This window comes from Pelobates fuscus, chromosome 13 (genome assembly GCF_036172605.1).
Source record: "Pelobates fuscus isolate aPelFus1 chromosome 13, aPelFus1.pri, whole genome shotgun sequence".
NCBI classification, from domain to species: domain Eukaryota; kingdom Metazoa; phylum Chordata; class Amphibia; order Anura; family Pelobatidae; genus Pelobates; species Pelobates fuscus.
In genome coordinates this window covers 41240130-41263002 of record NC_086329.1, presented here as the reverse complement: position 1 = coordinate 41263002, position 22873 = coordinate 41240130, and the positions used below count along the sequence as shown (strand labels likewise).

Below are 22873 nucleotides of genomic sequence, written 5' to 3'. Positions count from 1 at the left end.
TATTGTGGCAATCTGACTGCACCTAGAGGTGTTACTGGTGACAGGTAAAGTGCACCCAGAGCACTTCAATGAGATAAAGCGGCCTGGGTGCCTATTGTGTCCCTTTAAGTAATGTATTAGCTCCTCCCACTCACACCTATTGGACAGGAAACAATCTCTGATGTTTGTATAAATAGGACCACATGCTCCCTAATAGATAGATTTAACCTCCACAGCAGTGGTGGCTCTAGACTTTGTGAGGCATTAGGCGAAACTTAAACATGAGGCCCCTACTAACAACCAAAGTGAAATTAAATAGGGGCTGCATTGTGTGTATAAGGTGGGTAGTCAAACATACTTTTTATCCCGGAGTCATTCCCCTGGTGGTCCTGTGGATTCCTATCTGGTTTGCAGCTCCGTCGGGTGCAGTGCTGCAGACCACGTGGTATGTATCTTGCAATCTCCAGAAGTATCAGAGCAATCTGTGGTAACCTGCGGCAACGCTCTGATTTGCTGGAGATCACGAGACAACTCAGTCTGCAGCTCTGCACCCAGAGGAGCTGCAGACCGGAAGGCTGTACAGGATGCTTTCTTCCCAGGGCAGACTGAATGGAGGGGCCTTCCACCTGGCGGCATAATGGGCAAGCCGCTGGGCCCCCTCCTGTGTCGGGTCCTTGGTCACAGACTGAGGACCCGACGTCCGTCTGCTCTAAGGCTATTTATATTTTTACAATATTTTTACATAATTAGGTATCCTAATTAATTACAATTAGCGGGACCTGGCTGACAACCCATGCCGAAAGTAAAGGGAATTTAATTTGCTAGCACTATATTTAACCCTATAACTTTCCAAGACACTATAAAACCTGTACATGGGGGGTACTGTTCTACTCGGGAGACTTCGCTGAACACAAATATTAGTGTTTCAATAGTAAAATGTATTAGAACTATGATATCGCCAGTAAAAGTGAAGTTTTTTGCATTTTTCACGCACAAACAGCACTTACACGGACGATATTATTGCTGCGATACTTTTTACTGTTTTGAAACACAAATATTTGTGTTCAGCGAAGTCTCCCGAGTACAACAGTACCCCTCATGTACAGGTTTTATGGTGTTTTCAAAAGTTACAGCGTCAAATATAAGGCTTGTGTTTCATTTTTTTCACATTAAAATTCGCCAGATTGGTTACGTTGCCTTTGAGACCCTATGGTAGCCCAAGAATGAAAATTACCCCTACGATGGCATACCATTTGCAATAGTAGACAACCAAAGGTATTGCAAACGGGGTATATCAAGTCTTTTTTAGTAGCCACTTATTCACAAACACTGGCCAAAATTTGTGTTTTTTGGCATTTTTCACACACAAACAAATACTAACGCTAACTTTGGCCAGTGTTTGTGACCAAATGGCTACTAAAAAAGACTGGACATACCCCATTTGCAATACCTTGGGTTGTCTACTATTGCAAATGGTACGCCATTATGGGTGTAAATTTTATTCCTGGGCTACTATACAGTCCCAAAGGCAAAGTAACCAATCTGGCGAATTTCAATTTCAAATGTAATATTTGACCCTGTAACTTCCCAAAACACCATAAAACCTGTACATAGGGGGTACTGTTTTACACGTGAGACTTTTCTGAATACAAATATGTGTATTTTATTGCAGTAAAAGCAAACAGTATTATGACATTGACAGTTAAAATGTCATGTAGAACTAAACAAAATAACATTTCTTATTTTCTCCCATTTTTTTCATATTAAATTATGTTTCATAGCTAAATATTTGATATTAAATGAAAGCCCTGTTTCCCCTGAATAAAATGATATATAATATCGGGGGGGTGCATTTAATATGAAAGAGGTGAATTACGGTTGGACAGACATATAGCGCAAATGCCAGGTTTTGTTTGCGTTTTGTTTTGCTCACAACCCCTTCAGGACGGGTGACGGACTAGGTCCGTCATCCAGGGGATACCCTTAACGACGGGTGACGGACCTCGTCCGTCACGCGGTAAAATTAACCCCAGATCGCCGCAATTGCGGCGATCGTGGGGTTAATGGTGCTCCCGGTCTGCCTCTGTATTAGAGGCAGACCGGGAGCACCGAATCCGGCTGCCCCAGCACATGTACCCGCTCTGACAGCATGTCTGAGCGGGCACATGTGCTCAGTATACTTACCTTCCGCCTCCCTGCACTTCCGGGTTCACTGTGAAGTGCAGGGAGACGGATCAGTGCTGATCCTGCCCCCTAGTGTTAAAAAAAATAAAGTAAATTTAAAATCCCACCCCCCTTTACCCATTTTAATAAAAAATTAACCCCTTCCCTGCCAATTGATCACTGACTACAGTGATCAATTGGCAGGGATTACATTTTAATATGATCTGATTTTTTTTTTAACCCCTGAGGGTTAATTCTTTTTTTTTTTAACCCTCAGGGGTTAAATTTATTTTATTAATTAATTTAAATATTTTAAAATTATAAATTTAGCTAGCTGGGGAGGGTGGAAGTTAGTGGGGAATTGGGGGATTTAGTGTTAGGCTAACTAGGGGTTAACGTTAAAAAAAAGTTTTAATATAAGCTTTAAAAAGTTAAAAAATTAAGTTAAAAAAAAGTTTTAATAACGTTTAAGTAAAAAATAAAAAAAAATAAACCCTTTACCCAGTCCAAATAAAAATTAACCCCTTCCCTGCCAGTCGATCACTGCCTACAGTAATCAAAATACAGATCACAGTATTGTACTGTGATCTAATTTTTTTTAACCCCTGACGATTAACTTTTATTTATTTTTTAACCCTCAGGGGTTAAATTTATTTAATTAACTAATTTAAATATTGTATAATTAAATATTTTGCTAGCTGGGGTGGGTGGGAGTTATGGGAAAATGGGGAATTTACTGTTAGTGCTGCTTACTGCTAGTTAGGGGTTAACGGTAAAAAAAAAAGCTTAGAAAAATATTAAATCTGTAAAAAAAAGTTTTACGAAAGTTTAAGAAACTTTAAAAAAATTAATAAGCATAACAAAAGTTTAAAAAATAGTTTTAAAAAGTAAAAAAAGTTTTAAAAAGTTAAAAAATATTTAATACCGCTCATTACCACTACACCTGGTACAAGCTAGCAGAAAAATGATCCCACGCTAAGGTTCAAAATATGCCTTTTGAAATACCCTGGGATGTCTTCTTTAAGAAATGGTATGGCTTTATGGGGTATTTGGATTATATAGCCTGGTAAAATACTCTAAAATGGGACATGGGCACAGCGTAAAAATGTAAAGTTTGAAAAAAACTGGAATGGCTGTGTCCCAAATGTGCCCCTCCGATGTCCACATTTACCTGGCAAAGGTACATACGGGGGTATTTTTGTACTCAGCCGACATAGCTGAGCAACATATCAAATATTATAGAGTGGTGGTACACATAAGGTTTGCAAAATATACTGTGCAAACTCACTTTGTGTGTCAAAAAGGCAGAAAAAACGCTTATGACCACTACACCTGGTACAAGCTAGCGGAAAAATTATCCCACGCTAAGGTTCAAAATATGCCTTTTGAAATACCCTGGGGTGTCTACTTTAAGAAATGGTAGGCCTTTGTGGGGTAGTTTGAATTTAAAACCTGCGAAGATGCTTGGAAATTGCACATAGGCCCAGCGTCAAAATCCAAAGTTCTGTAAAAACTGATATGGCTTGGTCTCCAATATGGCACTGTAGCTCTACAAAATAGTGCCAAAGACATTAATTGGGGATGTCTTTTTACTCAGAAGACTTAGCTGAGCATAATTTGGAGGTTTTGAACTTAGTGGCACATATGAAATATACAAAATGCCCAGCAAAAATGCAATCCGTATGTAAAAAATGCACAAAATTATTTTTTACCACATACTTTGGCATGTAATGGTAAAAAAATGGGGGCATGTTAAGGCACAATATGCACCTTATGAGATACCCTGGAGTGTCTACTTTTACAAATGCTAGGCCTTTGTGGTTTTTTTTTGAACAGTCAAACTGTTATAATACCCCAAATGGAAGCATAGGCTCATTAAATCCGTCTCTCAAAATTCTACTGTGAATACTGAAAAGGACAGGTCTCCTATATGGCACTGTAGCTTCACAAAATAGTGCCAAAGACATACAATGGGGGTACCGTTGTACTCAGCAGAAGTAACTGAACACATAATAAAACTTTGTACAGGAATAGCACACACCAACTTTACAAAATACACATGAGAAGTTCTTTGTTATAAATTTGTGTGCCAAAACCCCCAAAAAACAAAATTTTACTCCAATATTTAGCAGAGGTTGGCGGTAAAATGGCTACGTAGAAAGTGTCAAAACAACCTTAGGTAAATAGCCTGTGATGTCTACTTTATATAAATATATACTTTTGTGTGGCTATTTTGTTTTCTTTCATGGCTATTAAGCTTACAAGACAAACATACCAAATTCTAAAATCGCTCCACATTAAAAGTTTATTTTACTCCTTGTGCTTTGTGACCTGTAACTACCAAAAAAAACTTAAAATCCCAGACACATTATATATTCTGTAAATCAGAACAACTAAATTAATTTATTTTTAATTACTTTCCTTAACCTGCACTAATTGTGCACACATTATTATTGCAAAAACTGTTAAAAAAATCAAGATTTTTCATTTTTTTTGCATTTTTCTGTATTTTTTTTAATAATAAATATGCATTTATGTAAATATATGTTACATCAAATTAAAGCCCTTTCTGTCCTTTAAAAAACGGTATATAATATGCGTCGGTGCAATAAATTGGTAAAATGCAAATTGCAGTTGAATGCAAACAGCAAAAAAATGCAAAAAATGCTTGTGTCATTAAGTGAAAGACAAGCTTCTGAAGCTCTGTCCTTAAGGAGTTAAGGGGTTAATATATCCCTAATTCCTGCCTCTGTGTTTACAAAATGACCAGTATCCAGAGGATAAACCCAGCAGATTACTGAACAATAAAAATGGCAATTATCTGCACCTGTGTGTGTTAAATATAGACAAAGCCTGAGTGTAAGTCCATTCTGCTTATAACTTGGAAAATACCAGCACCTGTGTGTTAACACATACTGGCTTATTTACTAAAATGAGAATTCAAAGTGCATTTCAAATTGAAGGTCAAAATAGTTGAAATTGAAAAAAAGTCACCTATGTTTTTAGTTTGGCTATGTTTCAAATAAACTTTGAATTCTCGCTGTAGTAAATAACCCTAGTCATTAGTCTACATTATTTAGCCATTTACAATGTGGGGATAGGCAAATCCTATGATATCATCACTGGCACTTATGCACTTATTGTTAAACTATATAAATGGCAATTACTCAAACCTGTGTGTGTCATGTGACCTATAGCCTGGAGTTTAAGCCCTTGCAATGAATGTGACAATAATCTCACATGATATTATTCATACACAGGCATGAAATGAAAGCTTCAATTTCAGAGGAAACAATGTGCAGTACTTTATTTAGGTAAGTAGCTATTATATATTTGCAGTGTTGCTATAAACCCTAATTGTTTTATAGGATATTGTTTGCTAAATAAAATAGAGATTTGGCATGGTTATTTACCTACCATTGGGAAAAAAAAAAAAAATATATATATATATATATATATATATATATAGATGATAGGAAGACTCCAAGCACCATAACCACAATTGTGCGCTACAGTGCTCTGTTGTTGCCCAATGTAAGGAGTGAAACTGTTTTATAACAGTTTGACTTCTTACACGCGTTCACCATCATAGAGCCAGAAGCAGTGCAGGGCTTAGCTCATGATTGCTCTGAGTTTAATGCTTTGTATTTATAGAGAAATATTTATAGAGATATATTTAAATCTCTTCCACTCGCTGTTTGTAAGAATGATTTTTTTTTTTTTTTGTCTGTGATTGGGCCCCTCCTCTGCCAACGTCAGCCAATAGCAGAGCCTAAAGTAAGCATTGCGAGCTTATTAGATATAGACATTGTTTATAATTGTCTTTTCAATACTGAGATAATATGTTTTATATTCTTAGATTATACGTAAAGTACTTTTGGAGTTGAAATAAACCGCCATATATGGTAAATCCTGTATCACAAACTGTCATGAGTTAGTGTGGCACGAGGTCTGTCGAGGTCTTCCTTACACAAATTGGGACTTGATCATTTCCCAGGTCAGCTTATACTAGCTCGCTATGGACATGCCTCTTAAACGGCCTGCCTACTAATGTCTTTTCTCAGTACAGATGTCCTGTTAATGGTTATTGTCAATCTGATACACTAATACCATAAATATTACTCATGTTTCTTTCAATACAAGGTATAATATATGCCCTGGAAAGGCTTGTGAGGGAGCAATTTAATATACAGTTACTTGTCAAACTGATACTAGTATTTGGCTGTATTATTACTATAATTATGCTTTTTACTGGGTGCTGCTTTGTAAGCAGTGGTGGGCGTAAACAAAATACGTCCATATGGTGTGACTAAACATTTAATTGCTTTAATGGGTGATTTTAAGTAGCCTTATAAGACATGAATCTCTGCTTCTTACTCTTGGTAAGTGATGATATATAGTCAGATCTGCCGCAGATACATTTTACTAAAATTTATTGTCATTGCAATATGAATTCCTTCGTTTCTATAATGATTTTTAAATTCCCTTTCTTAGTGTCTGATTGCAGTTTTAGTGAAAACATATTTCTTGATGATGTCTCTTTTTTTGAGTCAATGCTTCGTTTTGAAGTTACAACCTCAGATGACCTTCTCGTCCCCTTAATGGTGCTTCATTGCAGTTTTATTGAAAAAAATGTGTCTATCTGTTGTTAGGGGTCATTAGTCATTGTTAAGAGTCTCGTGTTCCTTCTTGAGGACCAGCCTCTATGGTCCTTTCCACCCACCGAGAACAAGGGTACTCAAGGATTGTCCACTGACTCACAAAACTGAAGTAAGGAAGAATTTTTATGAAACTGTGGTCACATCAACCTTGGGATGGGGAAGCCAGAAGGTAAAGGAGGACCTGCCTTTCTCCTTCAAAAAAACATTGTGAATATTATAACTAACTTTAAGCAGGACTAGTGTTTCCCTAACCAGACCAAGATTGGAAATTGTGTTACACACAAACCAATGTGTAAATGGCTGATACAAAGACCATTCTGTTCTACACAGGATCGCTTCACAAGAAGTAAACAGATAATTGTCTTTCATTTGTGTGTTTTTTTTTTTGTTTGTTTTTTTTTCATGTTTTGGAATCCCAACTGAAGTCACATAAGTATATGTGTTCTTATCTGGAAAGTGACATAAACTCAAATGGAACTTTGTTTACATAAATTGCGATATAATAAAGAAAATAAATTATATAATCATTTTTTCTTTTATCTCCATTATTTTCACTTACATTTGTCATTTTAGTGTTCAAAATGTAAATTTAAAAAAAAAAAAAAAGGAAGGAAGATATTAAAGAGAGAAATTATCCTACCTCATCTACATCACTTGCCCATTTCATTATGTGTTGGTATGAACGCTCGCTTGTAATATCATAAACTAGGAATATTCCCTGGAAAATAGAAAAAGAATGGCAGTTAATGAAGACGATTTTAGAAAGCAAACAGGATTTTATAAGAATGTGACTTAAATAGACAACTAGGAATAGAAACAATAATAAAAATAATTCAATCTATAGATTTATAGACAGACATTGTTATAGGTGTGTGATACTCACACCTATAAGAATGTCAGAGGTGTGTGTGATACACACACCTATACGAATGTCAGTCTATAAATAAAATTATTATTATAATTATAGTTACTATTTCTACTCGTCTTTTATATATACTGTATTTATAAATGTTTATAATATAATATGTATATATAAAAGACGAGTAGAAATAGTAACTATGTTATAATAATACACACACACACACACACACAAACACTGTATTTATATAATCCAGTTTATAACAGTCTTCCTATATAATCTTCTTGAAAAGATACAATGCAATGGTAACATGTATTTACAGTATATTATACACAGTAATAATATGTTTCACTTGAAACAAACACTAGCTAATGTATACATTTTCAAGGAAAGCTACTAGCTAATGTATAGATTCCATCTTTTGAACCCTCACCTGTATTCTGGAGATTTCTGGTTTAAAATTAGACATTGTGGGAGCCATCTTGAAGTAGGCATAAGATGTATATCCAGAGCTACCTTTTGCTGCCTGGATCAAGAATAATATGATGGCCCCCTCATTAAGCAACTCCCCGCCACACAAACTTATTTTAAGTTCATATCCAACTAAATAGCCATACACATAATTAGTCACCTCACACATATTATTAGCTACACACATAAATAAACCTAATAATTACCTAAATAATGTGCACATGTGTAATGAGGCACACTCTACCTTAACCCCAGGAGATGCCAGGCTTTGTTTAAAACCGCTGCATCTCTGCTCATCAATAAAAGAGAAAATGGAAGCTGCAAATGTAATCGTGACTGGCACGTTTTTTTCCAACACACACCAGTAGTCCTTACAATGCCAATATATTTGATTTGTTTTATTTTCTGTTGTAACAAAAACTGGGGGGGAACAGGTATGGGGGTTGCAAGAGTTACTATAGGGACACAGGCCAGTGACCTTAGGAAGCTGAACTTATTTTTTCTCTTGCTTTGAATGGCTAAATGGTTCCCCCCTCAAAATACTGACTTGCTCCATTAGATACACAAGGACCTCTCATGTTCCAGCCCTGAGTATATCTTTGAGCATGTTTGACTGAAAATGTATAGAGTAAATGTATAAACTTAATGGATGTTGACCCTCTCAACCACATTGATTATGGAAGATGGGTCGAAGCCTTCAAGTCAAGGTAGGTTAAACCCTTAATGACACAACTTCTGGAATAAAAGGGAATCATGACGGAATATATCCGTCGTCTGTCCTTAAGGGGTTAAACTCAGAGAAACTCACAAATATAAGAATGGGGATTGCTCAGCCATGGAACAAGAACAGCAATTTAATGCCACGACAGGAGTCAAGTTATGCATCCCCTGTTTGAGCCCAAAGCCCTAGTTGGTAGCCTAAAACATAGGTAATCCAGTTATCTCTACTTTGTGAACTCCTGCACTATATGCTTTTTTTATTGAGTCTGTCTCTTTGTATTATTAAAAGGATAGTCCGACCACTGTAGTGGAGAAAATTTCAGGCCAGATATTTTTTTAAACACAGTGGCCCAGTGGGAAGGTGTGTGGCCAGAGACAGGGGGTGTCATGTCCTCTCTCAAAGTGCGCATGTCGGTTCAATGTTCTTCCAGGGCAGCACATGCACAGAACCCTGCTGAAGAGCTCTGGTATGAGAACAAGGCCCTATATTTGTTCTGCAGAGCTCAAACGAATTTAATGACATGCTTGTGCATGTGCTGTGTTTGCTTGTGACTTGTCTCTGGTGTCTCCATACATTTGGATAGCAAAGGGCAAAAAGGCCAGAAAAGTAATTGTACATATGATTGGAGCTGCTTGTGGGATTGTGTCTGTGTAGAGTTAGCTGACTGGGGTGTGGTGTTTTGTGTAAATAGATTGGTGCTATTATTTTGTGTGTTTGTGATGTAAAATGTCTTGTCGTTTGTGCCTAGTGGACATAATTTGTGTGTATAGGGAATGCAGCGAGTGTGTGTATTGGGGCTGTGGTGTATGTGTGTCTGTATATAGGTGATGCATTCTGTGTATGGGCTGTAGACAGCATGTGTGTGTGTGTGTGTGTGTGTGTAGGTGGTGCAGTGTATGTCTACAGGGAGTGCAGAATTAGGCAGGTTGTATTTTTGAGGATTAATTTTATTATTGAACAACAACCATGTTCTCAATGAACCCAAGAAACTCATTAATATCAAAGCTGAATATTTTTGGAAGTAGTTTTTAGTTTGTTTTTAGTTTTAGCTATTTTAGGGGGATATCTGTGTGTGCAGGTGACTATTACTGTGCATAATTATTAGGCAACTTAACAAAAAACAAATATATACCCATTTCAATTATTTATTTTTACCAGTGAAACCAATATAACATCTCAACATTCACAAATATACATTTCTGACATTCAAAAACAAAACAAAAACAAATCAGTGACCAATATAGCCACCTTTCTTTGCAAGGACACTCAAAAACATGCCATCCATGGATTCTGTCAGTGTTTTGATCTGTTCACCATCAACATTGCGTGCAGCAGCAACCACAGCCTCCCAGACACTGTTCAGAGAGGTGTACTGTTTTCCCTCCTTGTAAATCTCACATTTGATGATGGACCACAGGTTCTCAATGGGGTTCAGATCAGGTGAACAAGGAGGCCATGTCATTAGATTTTCTTCTTTTATACCCTTTCTTGCCAGCCACGCTGTGGAGTACTTGGAGGCGTGTGATGGAGCATTGTCCTGCATGAAAATCATGTTTTTCTTGAAGGATGCAGACTTCTTCCTGTACCACTGCTTGAAGAAGGTGTCTTCCAGAAACTGGCAGTAGGACTGGGAGTTGAGCTTGACTCCATCCTCAACCCGAAAAGGCCCCACAAGCTCATCTTTGATACCAGCCCAAACCAGCACTCCACCTCCACCTTGCTGGCGTCTGAGTCGGACTGGAGCTCTCTGCCCTTTACCAATCCAGCCATGGGCCCATCCATCTGGCCCATCAAGACTCACTCTCATTTCATCAGTCCATAAAACCTTAGAAAAATCAGTCTTGAGATATTTCTTGGCCCAGTCTTGATGTTTCAGCTTGTGTGTCTTGTTCAGTGGTGGTCGTCTTTCAGCCTTTCTTACCTTGGCCATGTCTCTGAGTATTGCACACCTTGTGCTTTTGGGCACTCCAGTGATGTTGCAGCTCTGAAATATGGCCAAACTAGTGGCAAGTGGCATCTTGGCAGCTGCACGCTTGACTTTTCTCAGTTCATGGGCAGTTATTTTGCGCCTTGATCTTTCCACACGCTTCTTGAGACCCTGTTGACTATTTTGAATGAAACGCTTGCTTGTTCGATGATCACGCTTCAGAAGCTTTGCAATTTTAAGAGTGCTGCATCCCTCTGCAAGATATCTTACTATTTTTGACTTTTCTGAGCCTGTCAAGTCCTTCTTTTGACCCATTTTGCCAAAGGAAAGGAAGTTGCCTAATAATTATGCACACCTGATATAGGGTGTTGATGTCATTAGACCACACCCCTTCTCATTACAGAGATGCACATCACCTAATATGCTTAATTGGTAGTAGGCTTTCGAGCCTATACAGCTTGGAGTAAGACAACATGCATAAAGAGGATGATGTGGTCAAAATACTAATTTGCCTAATAATTCTGCACTCCCTGTATAGAAGATGTGTAGGGGATCTAGAGTGTGTAGGTGGTGCAGTGTGCGTATGTGTGTGTGTGTCTATAAGGGATGTAGTGTCTATAGGTGATATATTTTGTGTAGGGGGACATTGTGTGACTGTGTTGGGCGGTATAATGCCTGGGCATAGCAAGCCATGGTGGTCTAGTCAAGGTGAGTGACTTCAGTTCACTCATCTGTGGAGCTCGGTGCTATGTTGGAGCGTTGCCGCGATTACCATGGCAATGCTTCAACATAGCACTGAGTATATCCTCTGAACTTCGCAGCTCGTGGAAAAAACATTCAGCCTCATGAGTCCTCCTTACTTCACTCTCCAGTAGAAAGTGCAGTGCGCTGGTGATGGATCTCCTCACTGGCCCGTGAAGGCACATAGCAAAGCAAGCACTTTGATCAGATGATCTTCCCTGTCGGCCTTGGCCCAATGACCAGTACAGGCCTGCTTCAAGTACCATCATCACTACGATAAGTTGTAGTGTCTATAATGCTTAAAGTACCCCTAAAATGACCTTGCAGGTTGCTTTGAAAGTCACATATAAATGTTAGCAAATGACTAGCAAATGACTAGCAAATGACTACAAAAATAAATAGATCAGTTGAAGTAATACAACCTGAGAGGATTTTACTTTTCTTTAGAAGTATTTGAATAAACCTAGAGACTGGTTCTGCAAGTGGCTTAGATGTAAATGCAAACATTTGTGTTTTAGAAAAAAAAAATCTGCAACTCATATTCCAAATGGGTTTGAGTTACAGAAATTATTAAAAGGAGATGCAATTGAGAATAATTGTAACTGCTGAGTGAGCAACAGTGTGTAATGTCCGTCAATGGCTGTAATGTTAAAATGAACATTCCAGTATTAGAAATACATTTCTTTGTAATGTTAGTGGGTTCCTTTTTACTTTAAGATTACTGTTCCCCTCCACACAGTGCCCTGAAAAATATGTTACCTATCTCCTATCCAGTAGTGAGAGGGTCTCTTTGCTACAACTCCATTCCTCTCTTGCCAATCCAATGTTCCTCACAGGAGACAAGGTTTCTCTTGAAATTAGCACTTTCATAAAATAAGACTTTAAGGACACTCTGTTACACCTACAGCAGTTTGAAGTGCTTTAGGAGTTTGCAGCGTTCCTTTAATAAGGTACTACCATACAGAAACATAATGTGAGGTAATACAACCCCCATACAACAACTACAGCCCTTTCTAGTATTTATGTTATTCTATAGACCACGTCCCCTGGTTCAGCAGCAAGCCATTTGAGTGGTTTGACTGAACCTGAGGTCCACTAGTCACCCAGAGACATAAGAAATGTACACTTCAGATTTGCAATTTCAACTTCATCCATATTTGTATGCAGTGTGGGATGGACAGCACTCAAAGACTCATTGCACCATAACCACTAAAATTGGTTGAAGTAGTTATAGTGCATGGTTTCCTTTCAAGTGGTCAATTTCATGACGTACTTAAAGGATTACTCCAATGAAAACAATATATTCAGAAATCACTATTTTTGGATGGAGTGGCGAGTGCTGGCATGGGCTTCCCATTTTCGTAATAAAAATACAGTGATTAATACAATTTACCTGAATTTCATGCCAAGGCAAAATTCTCCCTGTAGCCCAATTCTACTCTTCCTGTGACATTCTCCACCCCTCCCTCCCCCCACCCCCACTACATTTAGTGTCACTTACTGTTGATGACGAAGTACCCGATTATAAAAAAAGTATGTTGAATTTGACAGCTTGTTATTTTTTTTTCTATGTGCATGATTAGCATTCTTCTGCCAATGTAACAAGTTTAAAAAATACCCCATAACAAAACAATATACATACACAAGTAAATATGTCATTGTAAGAATTCCAAATTGTTTAAAAGAAATACACTTCGGAAGCCAGACATACTTGAAATAGTTTGGCACATACTTCACACCGGTTATAAATACTTACATGGAACTTCAGACATATAAATATGTGTGCCCTTTAATCATATACAGATAAACTTTAAAAAGGTCACAGCTCTGAAGGTATTTTGGGATCCTTATCTATCAGCACTCAAAGATACCTTCATGGAAAACCAGTTTATCAGTCGGCGTGGTGAACAAGCCATCTCATCATTGTCTATAGATAATTTCACCAAACTGCAAGATCCCATTAAGTCCTTACTGATCATGTTATTTTGGGTGAAAGATGTACCTCCTACCATCAACCACGATAGAAAGAGCATGTTGTGGCCAGAGCCAGGTTCTCGAACTGGTACAAAAGTCTAAAAAAAGGGTAGGCAACCTTTGGCACTCAACATGTTGTGGACTACATACCCATAATGCTGGCAAATCATCAGAGGAAATGTAATCAACATCTGGGGTGCCGAAGGTGGCCTACCCCTGGTCTAAAATATTGTGAGGAAAAGAACATTTAGAAACTTACTTGGCATATTCATGGTGTTTGCCACATGTAGCCAAAGCCTTATTCTCTGGGTAAAGATACCAATGCATTTTGTTTCAAAATATGCTGCCAGCACTGAGCTTGCAGTCGGCCATGGGCAGTACAGACCTGCTTCAAGCACCATAATCACTACAATAAGTTGTATTGTCTAAAATGCTTGATGAACCCCCTTAATGACCTTTCAGGTTTCTTTGAAAGCCACATATCAGTGTTTGCAAATGAAAACAAAAATAAATAAATCGGTTGAAGAAATACAATCTTTTTTTAATCTTTCATCTCTGAAAAATCTCATGATTAAATTAAAAGAATCACGTGTAACTTTATAGAGATAGCGTGCAAACACATGTTGCTAGTGTATCCCAAGTCCTATGCTATAAGTTTATATCTATCAAACTAAACTTTATTATTATACCCATAACTATATAAATGGTAAGTGTTATTAGATTAATAGAATTTTGTACCTATGGTCAACACACTGTTTCTGAATATTGTTTCATTTTGAGAGAGTTTTTCCTTTTTATAAAAAAGTTTTTGTTCCCTTTAGTTAGAAAATATATTGTCACATTTTTAAAAATATGTATTTCTAGTATTATTAGTATCGTGTGAAATTCAATCAGATAATGGCAGAAATCACTTAATTGGATTGGAGTGCTTTAGATTACTAATGGTACAAACAAATTAGTACTTGAACTCTTGGTTACGCCACAGAATTCAATTACTGCTGCAACATGCTGAATATAATATTTTCTATTATCATACAAAAGTTACAGACCTTAAAACTATTAAAGTGCTAGAAAAATGCTGGTAAATGTTTAGTATCTGTAAAAAAGCAATATGAAGACATGGCTCCTCTGCCCAGTGGACAATCCGGTCTCTGCCTAGCTAGACTCTATGCCAATAACTGAGTGACAGGGGAGAGCAGGAGAACCTTCCAACAAGATGAGTTGTCAGTGAAGCCAGTGTCAGCATCATGGGGAACGTGCACTCTGCCAGGGTCCATAGTGTATTCGGTGGATTATAGTTGGCATACCTCCCAACATTGCTCCCCTTTAAATTGGGACCAGGGGGCGTAGTCTAGGGGGGCCGTCGTCATTTATGTGAATTGTGTCACCCGTGATGCCCACAATGGTGAGGGCCACCGGAAAAGGGTCACTCTGATCTTAAAAAAAAAAAAGGGCTGGCGGATAGACTGGCCAGCCCCCAACTATCAGAACCATGCAGGTAGCGCTGCTTTTAGGACTTTTTTTTATGCTGTTTCAATATATTTAAAAGTGTAGAATAAAATGAAAAAAGCTATTCTGCTAAACTTGTTTTTGGTTAATGCGGCTCTGTCACAATAGACAGAGCCCCTTTAACACAATAAGAAACCGATATCGATAATGGTTTCTTTAGGTAGGACAAGCTTGCTAATTAAGCAATATATATCCTTTGTATTGCAGATTTGTGTGGACTACACCTCCCCTGAAACACCTAAAATCCATTGATGAAGAATGCAACCTGAAAGGTACATCTATTCTAATTTCATAATTTATGTGTTAATGTTTTAATAATAAAATATTTTGCACTTTAAAGAGATACACAGAATATGTTGCATTTTAAAATGACATCCAAATATATTGCATTTTACAGGGATATACACCTAATTTGTATTCCACTGCTTTTTTTATATTGTTAAGAGAGAGTGCCTGTTTTATCCACTTATTAGTAATGGTTGTTATATAATTTATAATGGGTTTTGCCAAAAAGGATATGTATAGACTTCTTCCTTTTTTAAGTATGTGCTGGATGTACAACCTATGGGAGGCCATGCATTCTTCTGACTTGTTCTGTCGAGAAAGCAACTTGTTCTGTCGAAAGAGTAATTTATTTTTTTGACAATGCAGTTAGAAAAAAATAAAAAAATACATAGCCTCTCTTGGTTCCCATAACAAGCAGTATTAGTCTATCATTTTAACATTTCTAACCTCCATATGACCTATGGTTCTTATATTAAAAGGTAGCATAAGCCACAGATGTACAAGACACAAGAAAATTGGATTTTCAGGGTAGACATTAAAAAATATATTTGGTAACCTTGCACTGAAATGGTAAGTCTTCATCCTTTCAAATCCTATATCAAAAGGTTTCTTTTCAAATGTGACTATGTTGCCCTACACTAGACCTTCTTGTAATCCCCTTTTAACTCTGAGTAAGAGAGGATAGTGAGACAGTGACTTCGATAAGTTGTACCAGTTCTGTAATAATAGTTGAAAAAGTATTTCAGTAGTAGAAATTCTTGCCACAGAGATCAAAGATGGTAAAATCTTCAGTAGACTATATTTTGTCAGGCCAAAGAAAACCGCTTTGATCCTTTAATGCCTAGTGTCTTAACCTGTGTCACGTGTACCTCAGGGGGTACGAGTACCAAAGGCAGGAGGTACGCCAAGAAGTGACCTTTTGACCAGGATACGGACGACTTGAGGAAAATGGAGACGGAGTTGGCAATGGAGCTGTACTCTTTATTATCTTATAGCACAGCTCCATCACACAGCCTGCAATGATGCCAGGATGCCTGGGTTATGACGTTATCCAGCCCCGACATCACTATACAGCATGCTAGACAGAGCAGTGCTGAAGGAACGTGAAGATTACACACCCCAACACTGGACCCCAGGGAAAAGATCGCCAAGGGACCCCAGGAAAAAGATCCACTCCAGCTCTCCCAAAGGTAGGGAGGCTGGGTGGACTTAAATAAAAATAATTTTATAAAAATAATAATTTGTGAGTAAATGTGTGTGTCTGTCAGTGTTTGTCAAATCAGAGAGCATGTGTCAGTGAGTCTCTGTCAGTGAATGTGTGTCAGTAAGTGTCTGTCAGTGTGTGTCATATCAGAGAGAGTGTGTCTGTCTGTAAATGTGTGTGTCAGTGCCATCTGTGTATAAATGTGTGTGTCAGTTTCCTCTGTTTATAAATGTATGTGTTAGTGTCCTCTGCGTGTGTTAGTTTCCTCTGTGTGTCAGGGCCCTCTTAATTTAAATGTGTGTGTGCGTCAGTGTCTTGTGGGTGTAAATGTGTGTATGTGTCAGTGTCCTATGTGTGTGTGTTTCAGTTTGTTCTGGTGTGTAACTATAATGCATTTGTTATATTTTCATTTTTTACTGTTATAATTCAGATTAATAGTTCATACACACCTCCTTGAATATACAATATTCATATTACGGTATGTCATATTTATTTTCAAAATATTATTTACTACATTTTATAAGGCTTGTTTTTCAATATGGTATTAATTTAAATATCAGCGTCTAGTTGTTTCATTTGGATTTAAAATCAATAGAAATTACTTTCTTGGGGCTGAGATACTTGGGAATTTATTTTAGACCTGCAGGACATCGTGTAAAAAAAAAAAAATTGAGAAACATTGCTTTACAGAATTACCAAATTCATAGTTCATATTGGCAGGACTAATTTAGCTTTTAAAAAAAACACATTTTGCATTGCAGTACATAAATAGTTCCATGGTAACCACCAATAACTATCCAGCCAATGGTAATGCAGCAAACAAATGCGTAATGGAAATGTGTTGTCACGGCAATTATAAGCATGCTTCACTGCTGATTGGGTGATGTGTCCTGCAAGGATACTTAAAGTGTCTGAAGTGGGCGCAAAATAGAAATATATTATAGAAATCTGACGTGGGCAGGAATAAATGTAAGGGCTTAATGTAGATAGAAGGATCTGAACTTCACGGGTTGGAAGTTGGCTGAAAGACACAGAGTTAGCAGAGGAGTCTGAAATGACCACTTGGTTCTGAAGAAGACAAACGGGCCAATGGCAAAAGCATGAAAAAAGCATTCCATTAGGGTATGAACCAATTCATTGTCTATTACTAATAAATTAAACTAAAATTTATTTTTAACAATCCCAAATATAATTTTGTATTTTTTTAATATACAGACCTAAAAAAACAAGGTAGAATAATATGAATTTGTCTCCATATTATCAGATTCTGCCTGGGCACACCGAGCACAGCCCTTGCTCGTGTCTGATTTATCCCAGTAAATTATGGACATATTCAGTAACAGCAAGTTCTGATTATGCAAAAAAATAATTTTCATATAACACACGCTTTTGTAAGTTTTTTGTGTTGATGTTATGTCAGCTCTATATTTTCTTGCTTTGCTGCCAAAAATGTCCACCTTTCATAGGACAGTCCAACTGATTCAATGATGAATGAAATTTCAGACATGTTTAAATCCTTAACCCTTGTATCTAACATCCACCCCACAACTGTTACCAATCACCATAGCATTTATCATTTTGAAAGCTAAAAAAGTGCATGTATTAATAAATTACCATAGCAACAGGAGAAACTGAGAATTAACTATGTCAGTCCTGGAAGACACATCAAAATAGTAAGATTAAAAAAAGGATTTAAACAGAAATAATGTGGACCCCTGGGATACCAATATTAACAGACAGTGGTCATTCATTGGGTCCCTTATTTCTGCAGCATGCCAAATAAATGTCAAAACAGCCTCCTTCGAGTAACTTAATCGATTAGTCCATACAAATTTACGCATCTCTGCAGCACATTGTGATAAGAAGGCATAACTCCCGGTCTTAATTATTGTTGACATATATATTTTCTCTTTGTGGAGATCTGGCTAAAATTTCTAATAAACATCAAATGTTAAATGTTTTCGTCCATATGAACTATTATTGTCTGGTTTGGCAAGAAAAGAGTTAAACTTGTTTTTGTTTTGTTGAAAAAAAAAAGAAAGAAAGAAAGAAATTCATCATAATACAGTCTGTATCTATTTTGTGATATAGACATGCTATCTGATATCCCCTTTTTCCCAGTTTAATAATTCAACTCTCTCTGCCTTTGTTTATAACTAAAATCTTTCATTCCCCTTATTTATTTTGATTTGCAAAATATACCAAGTCATGTATCTGAACTGTTTCAAAGTCCTTCCACTAATGGAAACTGGTCCATAGAGGCAGGTGAGACCGTACCACCACCAGCAGTTTTTGTTTAAAAAAAACAATGAAGAAGAAAACAAATACATCTATTGGCACTGCAAGAAGTAAAGATAAGTGTCTATTTCATTTTAGGTTGAGAGGGTAAGGAATTAATCATGTAAAAAAGTTTGGGACATTTTGAAAACCTCACCATTTTCTGTATATAGAGCCCTCAGACATGTTAAGTCTATTCTAACAGGATCACTGATGTCACCCATTATCTTTGCGTTGGGACACAAGATCTTGTATACCCTAGGGTTAACATTGGATGTAGTGTAAGGTGATGGAGTCTGACCTCTTTAAAGTGTTTATTTCCCCGAATATATGTATCTATAGGCTTATGGTGTTGAAAAGGGCTTGGTATCTTTTTAAGTCAGTGGTTAATTACATGGATTTAAGAGGGCAGAGTCTAATTTCAGGGGTAGTGTCAAGCACACCGCCATCTTTAAACTTCACCAGTTGCCACTGCTTTCAACTTTTCAGGCTGGCACTAACTTCATTGTATTGGTTAATAGGTTTTCTTTGTTGCAGCCCCATCCACTGTTTCTCTCTAATATTCCTCCCAACTGTCCTGAATCAGGCTGGATTCAGTCTCAATTTTGGGCTCATGGCCACCAATGTTCCCATACATGTTTACGTACATAAGAAGTTAAGAGTTAAACGTACCCTGCCAAAACAAGTTTACAAATCTCATTTCGGACAAATAAACAGTATGAGTGCTTGACACATCTGACAAATAATTTGTATTAGTGATTAATGTTATGCAGATCTCCGTTCAAGTAATCAAGCATTTAAAAACTGCATTAATGCTCTCTCACTGTTCTAGTGATGGGATTTTGCACATGCACATTCTGCTTCAATGTCATCATGCACTGAGAGAGATGTGCATGTGTAATGATTTATTGATTTGCCAAATGATCAATAGCATAACCAATAGAATACTCCAAACCTGCCTCCCTGAATACTACACCCCAAAGTCAAACTGGAACACAGGCTTGGGTCCTGATGAACACATTTTTTATGAGCTATCCTTTATTTACTGTACACTTGTGTCAGAGGTAAATAATATATGTGGCCACATAATCATTCCAGGTTTGACAGGCCATAACTTCGAAAGAGCAGTCCCAATTTTCCAGCCCTGTTCCAACTTTTGGGGACACCAGGGACATTTTCCCAAAAGCATAGTGTGACTACATCATTGACTGAGCTCGTGCTTAGGGCACTAGGACCCTGCAGAAAGCACTGAAAAATTGCCCTCATTGGGCATACACGCCAGGCTGACCTGTCAGTAATTTGGGCAGATCTTCCGCCTTATTGAATTATGACACACATTGGATTGGACCATTGTTGGAGGAGGCCATGAATCCTCAATGACATTGTTCTTTTGTGTCTGAGGACCACTTTAAAGTGGTTTCGACTGCATTTGAAATGGTCAAAAATTTAAAGAAACACCGGCAATTTAGTAAACCCTTAGGTTAAGACTTCAGGGATGAGCAATGAAAGTGCGAACAGAGATCCTTTTTATTTATTTTTTTTGTAAATTAGTGTTTTATTGTAATCCAAGAGCACATATAGCAAGCAATGGGACACACAGGTCCATATTAATAAACAGATTAAATTATTTATTGAAATTAGTTTGGACTTGCAGGTCCAATAGAAGACCATGATGAATGAAAGTGTAAAACATAGAGAAACAATTAAGTAGCATGAAACAAAGGCCCTACACCAGTACCCTCAAACCCCGAATAAACAGACGGGCAACAGAGGCAATGGTGACTGCCACTTGGCCGCTGTGTGACCTTTATTTTGCAACGTTAATAGCAGTAATCGGCAGCTGTTGACTGTACACCCGCATCTCCCTACGCTTTCCTATAATGTTGCTGAACGTACTCATTCATTCACGAGAGCAGGGCCATCGCAACCAGGACGACGAGAGAGAAAGCAATGAGTAAGAATGAGCGAGGGAGTGTCATCTCCTCCGATCAGAGCAGATATACCTGGCCAGTGACCTGAGATCCCCCTCTAAGCTTGTCCCCCTTATGCTGCCAGATATGGTTTTTTTTAATTATCAGTCAATTTAGAACACTAACAACTTTCCAAAGAAGCAGTCTCAGAAAATGTGCTCACAAATTGGATGTGAGAAAATGTGATGCACTGCTCACCAATATGGAACCGAAATGGTTCCAGTCGATATCCAGTTACGATTACTAAACTGCTGGCCTTTGATTCCTCATTCATTCTTAAGCACACAAACACTGGGGTTACTTAAAATACTCCCAATTGCTCCATATTGCACTTATATTTTACACCCACTACTTCTAAAGGCACATGCCATCTCTGCTATATTACAGTATTCCGACAACTAACAATACAGGTCAAAACCACTGATCAAGCACACATTTTAAGTACTTACCTGTGCCCGTCTGTAATACTGTTTTGTTATAGTCTGATATCTTTCTTGACCAGCCGTGTCCCTAAAAAAACATAAATAAAGGAAAATGTGAAAAAGTTATTAAAGATCAGTTGAAATGTGACATTCTTTTGGCACAAGCATGAAATACGATGATAATTGGTATTTCAGCTCTTTAAGAGCTTGTCAGTATGCTTTTCTTTTAAGCTGTGATCATCCACAAACTTTGAGTCTAAGCCGCCAGGATTTACACGGTGACTGGAGCATTGATCCGTTTGGCTTGGTCACAATACTTAGTCTAAACGTGAACTTGGAAACAATGTGACATATACAATTGATCATACAGTGATCACTCACACCGCATGATCCTGTTTATTTTACGATGGATAAATATATCCTCTGTTTGCACAGAGTTTGTGTAGCTTACTATTTCACATTAAAGAAAAATCTAAAGAGGCTGAAAACCTGGATGGGGCAAATTTTGGCCTCTGTTATATGTCCCCCATTACTCCTGCATTATGAATTGATTAGATCCCTACCTGCTTTATTTAATTAATGGGGGCACAGGGTTGGACAGTGGTCTGTGCATCCCCTATTCTTTAAATTGAAGCCCCCAACCGACGATCGGTGGGGGTATGAAGAGGACTTGTACCAGGTCCTCCCTGTATGTAACTAGCCAATGGTGGCTGCTAGTAAGCAGCTGGTGGCTGCTTGCTGTTTAGCTGACATGCCTCCACTCGCAGCATGGCAAGTGAGGGCACAGGGGAGGTTTTAACCCCCCTCAGACTTTAATTTGTTTATACATTTTTTTAATGTGGTGGCTGGCTAGTAAGCGCTATGATTAACCTTTGCGCCGCGCAGCCGTCTAGTCCAGTCTTTGTTTTTTTTCCCTACAACTATTTTTTGTGTGTGAATGCAATATTCAAAAGGTATAACATGGATAATATCAACAGTTATGGGTTATCAACAATGTCGGTAATCAACAGACACCTCTCAATGAAGGTATCAAAAAAATGTACATTGGGGAAATTTTGCTGTGAAGAACCAAAGTTTTTTACCCTGTACAAATTCAGAAATATCCACCCAAGTTCCTGCATGTTGCACAGTTATAAGTCTATTTTGGCAGTGTGCACATTACTGTCTGCAAATAGCTTGTTGTTTTAATCTTTTAGTAAATAAGCCTTATACTTATGTTTGCCTCATATTTAAAAAAAAATTAAAATTCCATGAGAATTTATGAACATTATTGCGGAAGTTAATTTTGTTTAGCACTTTATATCTTTTATACCATTATATATTTTTATTACATGTAGCGCAGCTTGTATTTTCTCTTCTGTTATATTATAGGCAGGTATCTGTACAGACTAGCCATGTCCCCAAGGAATGGAAAATGTCAGATTGTTAAAATGAATCAAGCAATATATGCCATATCAAAATCTGAGCAAGTGTGAAATATGGTGATAATTATCTTGGCTTTTTAAAATCTTGCCAGCATGTTTTCCTATCGAGTTGTGATTACTCAGATGCTCTGATACCAAGCCATCAGGATTACCATGGTAAGTGGATGAGACTGGTTCATTGATCTGTCTCATTGCCTCCCAAACCTGTCTAGACAAGAGCTTGCAGATGCATGAAATTAGAATATAAGCTCCCATTGCGCAATTACGTGGGCATCTAATTTTTTTC

The 22873-nt window shown here is 37.6% G+C and overlaps 1 protein-coding gene across 1 annotated transcript in view; it reads right to left on the bottom strand.

Annotated features, from left to right (window-relative positions):
• Positions 1-22873, bottom strand: part of RAB15 (RAB15, member RAS oncogene family) — a 79461-nt gene that overhangs the window by 24499 nt on the left and 32089 nt on the right. Inside the window, exons 3-4 of the mRNA XM_063440521.1 lie at positions 21191-21251; positions 7444-7521 (exon numbers count right to left, since the gene is read on the bottom strand). Of these exons, the coding sequence (XP_063296591.1) occupies positions 7444-7521; positions 21191-21251 (139 nt within the window). The remainder of the gene's footprint in view (positions 1-7443; positions 7522-21190; positions 21252-22873) is intronic.